The 8,699-nt window shown below is 40.5% G+C and overlaps 2 protein-coding genes across 3 annotated transcripts; both read left to right on the top strand.

Annotated features, from left to right (window-relative positions):
- Positions 1-267: 267 nt before the first annotated feature.
- LOC113767897 lies at positions 268-3,303 on the top strand. Its single transcript, XM_027312101.1, has one exon. It carries the CDS (start codon positions 268-270, stop codon positions 3,301-3,303), a length of 3,036 nt encoding a protein of 1,011 aa, XP_027167902.1.
- Positions 3,304-4,271: 968 nt separating this feature from the next.
- On the top strand, positions 4,272-8,155 carry LOC113769556. 2 transcript variants are annotated; one of them, XM_027314035.1, is made up of 2 exons: positions 4,272-4,446; positions 4,781-8,155. In XM_027314035.1, the coding sequence occupies exons 1-2, from the start codon at positions 4,416-4,418 to the stop codon at positions 7,927-7,929; spliced, it is 3,180 nt and encodes a 1,059-aa protein (XP_027169836.1). In that variant the 5' UTR covers positions 4,272-4,415; the 3' UTR covers positions 7,930-8,155. The 2 variants fall into 2 exon arrangements, with proteins under 2 accessions (XP_027169836.1, XP_027169835.1); XM_027314034.1 differs by having other exon boundaries at positions 4,597-8,155.
- Positions 8,156-8,699: the final 544 nt, after the last annotated feature.

The raw sequence follows: 8,699 nt of genomic DNA, 5'->3' as shown, positions 1-8,699 counted from the left end.
CTTTACCATTAGGGTATCCGGCACTATGTTCTTCAATTCTGCAAAAAGCTGAATTGCTATGTCCAAATAAGAAGTGATCATTTCAGACGTTTTCTTTTGGACTTTGATGCGACTTTATCTCTATATAACATGGCAGTCTGCTAACATTCTACAGCAAAACCTTCAGATAGTTTCCACCCAAAAAAAAAAAAGAAGGAACTTCATTTTCCTGTAAGTTGAAGCCGAATTGGTTTTCTACACTAAAACAGAGAGTTCAGATTATCAAGAATGGACTTCCGGTTTTTCTCTCACATTAGACTAGTTTTGCCATTCATTTTGGTATTTTTGGTTGGTGCAACAAGTTCATTATTACCAGCATATGAAGATTCAGAAGAGTTGGATGACCTTAAAAGGATTTGCAAGTTTGAACGCCTTATGGAAGTCGAGAGAGAATGCGCCCGCGTTGTATCTTCAGCTTCAAAAGCTCAACTTGGAATTCAAAAGTTCTATGAAATTGCCAAGGGTCTCTCTTTCCAAAATGGAGATTGGGTGCAAGAGGCTAGTGGAGTACCACTGATGCCATTTGATTCAAGTGACATGCCAATGAACTTTAGTGGCAGTGGATCACTTCTAAAGCTAGCTTCGTTTTGGGTGATGGGATTTAATCTTTCCGATCCAAGTAACAATGCCATTGGCGTTTGTGGACTGTTGTCTATAGGCATTACGAGGAACAGCACTTTGCCAGACATGCCGCAGACTTGGTATCCCAAGTTTCATAAAAGCCCTGGATACTCTGTGCTAACAATTGCTTTTGAAGGACATTATGTGGAGTCTGAAGACGAGGGAGGGCAGGGTTTGTTGTGCATGTTGGGAAATTCAGTATCTCCTTTTTCAGAAAGTCCTCCTGATTTTTCTACGTGGTCATTGAATTATGGCTGCAAGAATAACCGCCAATTTTCTCCTGTCAAAGATGATCGAATTATGCTTGTTCTTCAATATCCTCAGAGTTTCACTTTGACCAGCGGGACAATAGTTGGTGACCTGAGAAGTTTGAACAGACGGTCAGACCCCAAATATTTTGACGACATCAGTATCGTTTCCCGGCTCAGTCATCAAACCTATGACTCCAGCTATCAGTTTATCTCCAAGAAGATTGTCTCAAAAGCATGCAACTCGGACTTGTACGAACACGAATCGTCAGAGAAGAGAGGTGATGTATATCATGGGAACCATTTCTGTAGAGTCCTTCAAAACTTTGCTTCTGAAAAATTTGATATTGTAGTGGAAAATTGCAACAGTAGCAACATATGTGAGAACTTGGGGCCTTTTGTACTCGGTGAGAAGGTTGAAAGCAAAGACAACATCTTTCATAAGTTTCGGCTGATGATGACTGATCTTCGTTGTGCTTTAGGGGACAACATCAGTAAGCTCAGAGCTGCAAAGGTTTCTGCATTCTTTAGAGTCATATCTCCTTTGGAGGATGTTTATTATTCTGGGGCTAGGAGTGGTATCTCTGGAATGACCATCTCTGCAGAAGGAACTTGGAATCCTTCATATGGGCAGCTGTGCATGATTGGCTGTGTTGGACTTGAGAACGATATAAACAGGTGCAATTCTAAAATAAGCTTAGTAATACCTGTCATATTGTCAATCACTCAGCGGAGCATTCTCATGGGCACTATCACTAATATTCAAGGGACAGATGCGTTTAGCCCTTTGCTTTTTGAAAAGAAAGTCCATCCTTCTGATATCTGGAACAGGTATCATGACTATAGCAGGTCTTATTTATCATACAAGTACTCCAAGATTGATTTGGCCAATGATTTTTGGATGAGAAGCAAGAAGTTCAACATACGCACCGTGGTTCATGATTTGATCTTCAAGTATCCAAGCACTGAAGATCGTGATAACTTGACTCTGCTGTCTTCTCTGTCCAGTAAGCTGTCTTTTCATGTCAATGCTCTCCCAGATCATAATCATGAACACAAATTGCCAGGGACACTCGTTTACTTCGAGATACTCACTTTGGGCAAATTATTTGGACGTTATTGGTCCGAATTAACAAGGCATGATAATGGGGAGCTGTATTCTGGAAGTCGAGATAATTTTGCTTTTACTGATGAGAAGCTGCCTCTGAACGTGTCAGCACATCTCACCCTTAGTGGAGAAAACTATGGTCATATATCAAAAATCTACCTTGAGGGACTGTATGATCAACTTGGAGGAAAGATGTATCTTATAGGCTGCAAGGAAATCGACTTCCAGTTCCAGCATTCTGAGAGGTTTGCGTATGAGAATCTGAATCTTGGAAGCAAGATGGACTGCTTGATAGAAGTGATGATAGGGTACTCCCCTGAGACCGCCAGGTGGTTGAGAAATCCTACAGCTAAGATCTCAATTTCCAGTGCCCGGAATGCAGAGGATCCCTTGTACTTTAGGCCAATCAGGCTAAAGACATTTCTGATTCCATACACTGACAACTCAAAAGAGGTACGATTTCGTCGAAACTTTGAGGAGCTTTTACGTGTGTCAATACTTCTAGGCTCAATCAGTTGCCTATTTAGCCAATTATGGTACATGAAGAAGAACGATTATGTCATTCCCTTCATTTCCTTGTTGATGCTGACCATTCAAGTTCTGGTCTATTGTCTTCCCTTGGTCATGAACACCATAGTTCTGATCAAGTGGAGCGGATATCACTACCGCAGCAAATATCCTCCGTACAAGGATAGAAGCATGCACTTCAAAATGCTGGAAATAATCAAGAAATCCCTCCTCTTGGTCGCGGTTGTACTAGCTCTAAGACTCTGTCGAAAGGTATGGAAATCAAGACAACGTACTCAAAGTTTATCACCATTAGATCACGGACCAAGGGAAATTCGGGTTTTCTTTGCAAGTGGGATAATTCACATGATTGGCGTTGCTTTTATTCTGGTGATTCGGGAACTCAAGATTGACGAAACAATGTCTGCAGCAGCTGCAAACCACAAAGCGACTGACTGGGAAACCATACTGCAAGAACACTGGAGCGTAGTTCAAGATTGGTTTTTGCTTCCCCAGATAATGGGAAACTTGATATGGCAGATACAAGTTAAGCCCCTGAGTAAGGTGTACTACATTGGATTGACCCTCTTAAGGTTCCTTCTTCGGACCTACGATTACATGAGAGATCCTGTCTTCAATCCATACTTCCATCCCACTGAAACTTGCAGCAGCACAGAAGTTTTCTCAAGGTTTGAAAAGATTGTGATCATAATGATAAGCCTATCTTTTGCTGTCATAGTTCATGTGCAGCAGAGTGGATGCAACATTTTCAAAGTTTAAATAGAAGTTGAGTCTAGTCTACTGTAGGTGAATATGCAACATTTTACAGATCTCTTTGCTAGTTACTTGAAATGTCATCAGTATCCAGGAGATATCGGTGCATATTTACTTCAGTGAAATGTTTCTGTTACTTGAAAAAAATAAAATAAAATTGTGATGCGTGTATCCTAATTGTCTTCTCCACTTTGCCCAAAATACTGCATGTTATTAGTAACGTTCAAATTTATAAGTATGCTAGTAATTTATTTACGTGTTCTTGGAGTACATTTTAATGTGCCTTCGTGGTTGAAACTTGAAACATTTGAGAAATTTTTCACCAATATTTTCAAATTATCCTCGATAAATATATCCAAATTGTTTATTGATAAAATTGTGTATCATCATCCTTACAAACCTATTTGGTGTTTTGTGCTTCTGGTTGACTTATTTTGTACCTACGATACAACAACTTAAAATATGTATAGTTTCCAAAGAGGTTTTCTGTCTTGAATCTTGATGCACCTACCTAATAAGAAGGTGTTGATCCGTCTCAGAAACTCATCAAGTTCGCCCGTGGATTCCGGGTCTGTGACATGTGAGTGCAAGTTTCTCCGCTGGACAGGATCGGAGTCAGACACATCTGTTTGGGACACGACCCAAAATTAATTTGAAATTGTGACAAAAAAAATTATTTCATTTGCTTTGGATTTCAGACACACAAAATTAAAAAACCAAAAAAAAGAAAACGGAAAATAAATAGTGAGATGAGAAAGAAAAAAGCATAAAAATTGACAAAAAAAAATTATTTTTTTGTGCCATATAATAAGCTCCACATCGATCACAAACTATTTATGCCACTAATCTTACAAAAATTTTAATGTAGCAAAACATTAAATACATATGTAAAATATTCAATGAGACTGAGATTATGCAAATTCATGTTGCATTAATCGATGCTACTACTCTGATTTTACTAAAACTGCGTAGAGAAATAGGTTGACTTCTCAGTGTCACAATCACTCCTCTTCTTTGCTTCAAGTTCACACTTTCCTTCACCAAATCGCTTCCCGATTTCTCAACTCCACTTTTCTTCAATCCAAAGATCCAAGGATTCACCTCAAAGAAGTCCGTTGATGAAGAATCGAAGGACAACCCACTTCACAGGTAACTGCATCAATTAGTTGCAAATGCAAAAATCATTCAGCATTCAGACACTAGTCCTCTGATAATGTCATTCTCGTGCTCCTAATTTTGTTTTTGTTTTTCTTGATCATTTCTGGTACTACCATGTACTTCCCTTTGCTTTTGCATCAGTAACTGCAGACTTATATTTTATTCGTATGGGAGATCAAAAGGAGGTATTTGTTGTGGTGTAGAAAATTAATATTTGGTTAGCGGGATTCTTTCAGATTAGAAGTTGTAAAGGAGTGCTTTGAGGGGTATCGTAATTTTAGCGTAAAGATGAAGTGTTTTGGAGTTGATGGTTGGATTTTAACAGGGTTGCTAGTTTTGTTGTGCTTTGGTTTTGGAAAAGCATACCTTGTTGATGGAGAGTTTGGTGGTAGGAGCAGGAGTGGAAATTCAATGACTTACAGATATGATAGGATGGATGAGGTGAAGAAAGAATGCTCCTTGGTTTTATCTTCTGCTTCTAATTTAAGACCTGCTGATGATATAGTTTTTAGTTTAAGAGAAGAGCTCTCCTTTTTGAATGGAGATTGGTGGCAGGAGTCAAATGGTGCTCCCATTATGCCCTTTGATGATAGAGATCTTGCAATAAATGGCTCACTGAGTCATGGATCTCCCTCGAAGTTGGTTTCTTTTTGGGTTACTGATGTTAATAAAGTTCATCGATCTAAGAAATGGATTGGTGTCAGCGGTGCATTGCTAATGGGGATAACATCGGATGGATTATTTATGGAACCGCCCTATGAGGGAAGTCCTCATTTTGATATGTGGCCTGGTCATTCTCAGCTTTCTATTTCATTCCAAGGAGTTTATACTGAATCAGAGAAGAATGGGGCCGAAAGAGTTATGTGTTTGTTGGGGCATACAGTGTTACCATCTCGTCAGCCTGAATCTGCTGAGCCATGGCCATGGGTTGAGGAATCTGGTTATGCTAATCAGCCCCCACTCGTGCAAGATGATCAAATTCTGCTTGTGCTTCGTTATCCGAGGACATTCACTTTGGTAAACAGAAGAATACGGGGAAGCATGAAGAGCTTAAATTTGAAATCAAATCCAAAATTTTTTAATGAAATTAGCATGTCTTCTTGGTTGGCTGCTTCTGCAAACTACGAGTTTGGTTCTGAAAAGATCGTGTCAAGGGCATGTGATCCATACCCATATAAAGATACTCTGGTGAATGGTGATTTTGATGTGTATAGAGGGCTTGATTTTTGTAACATTCTTGAGAAGTATACCAAACAAGAAGCTTTAACTATTGTGCCGAACTGGAGATGCAATGGAACGGATGAGTTTTGCAGCAAGTTGGGACCCTTCAAAGCAGATAAGCAGATAAAGGAGACAGATGGGAGCTTCAAAGACGTTAAGCTTGTCATTCAGGATTTCCGATGTCAGGAAGTGGCTGACAATCCTGACTTCAGAAGGATATCTTCAGTGTTCAGAGCAGTTCCTCCATTTGATAAGAAGTTCATTGCAGCAGAAAGAACTGGTCTTAATAATATGACACTATCTGCTGAGGGAATTTGGAAATCTTCCAGCGGACAACTTTGCATGGTTGGCTGCCTTGGATTGCTTGATAGTGAACGCACTGCCTGTCGTTCTCGAGTATGCTTATATATTCCTATCTCATTTTCCATAAAACAAAGGAGCATCATAGCGGGCACTTTCTCTAGTGTTGATGGAGGAGCTGGATCTTACTTTCCTCTATCATTTGAGAAGCTGGTGCGCCCTGCAGAGTTGTGGGATCAGTTCACAGCTGCTCGTCCATACTATAAATACACAAAAATTAATGCAGCTGGTGCGGTCTTAGAGAAAAGTGAACCCTTCAACTTTGGTAATATGGTTAAGAAATCTTTACTGGAGTATCCCAAGTTAGAAGCCACAGAATCATTCCTTGTCAGTCTCTCTCTTCTTTCTGAAGACCTCACTCTTCATATACCTGCAGTTCCAGATTCATATTCCAGCTCCTTTCTCACAAGAACAGATTTCCAAATGGAAATTGTTTCTCTTGGTCCTTTGTTGGGGCGTTACTGGTCACCAAATGTTTCAAACACTGAACAGGAGAACCCCTATCAGGATAAAGCTGAATACACAGAGAAGCAGCTCCTCCTAAATGTTTCTGCTCAAATTGCTCTAAGTGGAAAATCTTTTGACAATTTCTCAGTACTTTTTGTGGAGGGGCTATACAATCAACATGCTGGAAAGATGTATTTAATTGGATGCAGAGATGTTCGAGCTTCATGGAACATTCTGTATCAAAGCATGGATCTTGAAGCTGGATTGGATTGTCTAATTGAAGTTATGGTATCATATCCACCAACTACCGCCCGTTGGTTAGTTAGTCCAACTGCTAGGATTTCCATATCCAGCAAAAGGAATGATGATGATCCTCTCTATTTTAGACCAATCAAGCTCCAAACTTTTCCTATTGTGTATCGGGGGCAAAGGGAAGACATCCTTTCTCGTAGAGGTGTTGAAGGGAGCCTTCGCATCCTAACACTTTCCTTTGCAATCGCTTGCATAGTAAGCCAGATATTTTACATCAGGGACAATGTGGATTCTGTTCCTTACATGTCTCTTGTCATGCTAGGCATCCAAGCTGTTGGTTACAGCCTTCCACTAATTACGGGTGCAGAGGCCATATTTGAAAAGATGGCTTCAGAATCTTATGAGAACCCAGCTTATGACCTTGAGAAGAGCCAGGCAATACGCGTAATTGATTACACGGTGAAGCTTCTTGTGCTTGTAGCCTTTTCATTTATTCTGAGGCTCTGTCAAAAAGTGTGGAGATCGAGAATCAGATTGTTGACAAGGGCTCCTCTTGAACCACATCGTGTACCAAATGACAGGAGGGTCTTGCTAACCACCTTGACCATACATGTCATCGGTTATGCCCTTGTTCTGTTTGTCCATTCTCTCACTACAAGCCACAGACCTCTTCAGACTGAGAAGTTTATAGATTCATCTGGCAAATCCCAAACACTACGTGAATGGGAAACTGAACTGCAGGAGTATATGGGTCTTATTCAAGACTTTTTCCTCCTCCCCCAAGTAATTGGCAACTATATTTGGCAGTTACGTTGTAAACCACTGAGAAAGTTTTACTACATTGGGATAACAGCAGTAAGACTTCTTCCCCATGCATACGATTTTGTGAGGTCTCCCATTCCAAACCCCTATTTCTCCGAGGAATACGAGTTTGTCAACCCCCGATTTGATTTCTTCTCCAAGTTCGGGGACATTGCAATACCAGTCACGGCCGCTGTTCTAGCAGTTATAGTCTACGTTCAGCAAAGGTGGAACTATGAGAAGATAAGTGAAACTCTTACAAGGCAGTCTAAGCTTCTTCCATTTGGTTCTAAAGTATATGAGAGGTTGGGTTCCATGTCAGTTGAAGCCGAGCTAACTTCTGGTGTCAATGCAACTGCTGGAAATGAGAAAGATGATGATGATGCAAATTGACTGGGATTGGTTTCATATATTTCCAAACAGAGCTAAGTTACCAGAATGGTGCTAATGGGACTTGAGGTGTTGTGTTTGTCAGTCTTCTTGTAAACTCAGTTTTCAATCTAATGAAAATGCATTAGGGAGACCATTAGCTCATTCTTGAGATGTACAACACTTTCATCTTTTGACCTTGTCTTGCTTCCAAGGATTGCTCGCTAATGATCTCAATTGCATGGTTTTCGCAAATACTGACGTTTAATCACTCTGTTCTCTGTACCTTTTAGCTGGTGAAGCAGCGCTTTGCTTAAGCTTCCTGACTTGTGGCATCCCTTATGCCGTTGAACACACAAAAATTGGTAGAAGAGTGTGAGAAGGGGAAATACTTCCCGACTTTCACTGCTATATTTGCACAGACAAAATGAACTAAAAATATCCATCAGAGGTGCCTCCCTTATAAAAAAGGGCCATTTGATGAAATTAGTAGTGCGTAATTGTTGCATTTTTATAATCCTTGATTGATTGGATTAACGGGGTCGAGTTAAGCAGGTCCGATGCTTGTCTAAATGAATTCTCTCCTACGTGCCCTGTTGACTTGCCTTCTTCCCCCCCTCCGTTCCCCTCCCTCCACTCTTGACTTCAGTAATTCTGTCTGGAGTGTAGAAGTCCAGATCAAGCGAATCTTGGGAGGATTCTCCTGTTCCCGTGTTTGAAACGTTTGTCCATGATGCCAGGCTTTTGTTTGCCAGTAGCGACTCCCGTAAGCGGTGGGAATTGACTTCGACTTC

The sequence above is a fragment of the Coffea eugenioides genome, chromosome 4 (assembly GCF_003713205.1).
Source record: "Coffea eugenioides isolate CCC68of chromosome 4, Ceug_1.0, whole genome shotgun sequence".
In the NCBI taxonomy this organism is placed as follows: Eukaryota; Viridiplantae; Streptophyta; class Magnoliopsida; order Gentianales; family Rubiaceae; genus Coffea; species Coffea eugenioides.
The sequence above is the reverse complement of the archived record's forward strand: the minus strand, read 5'-3'. Positions and strand labels throughout refer to the sequence as shown.

Coding starts and splice junctions, on each gene's coding strand:
- LOC113767897 (XM_027312101.1), top strand. CDS start 268: ATGGACTTCCGGTTTTTCTCTCACATTAGACTAGTTTTGCCATTCATT.
- LOC113769556 (XM_027314034.1), top strand. CDS start 4,744: ATGAAGTGTTTTGGAGTTGATGGTTGGATTTTAACAGGGTTGCTAGTT.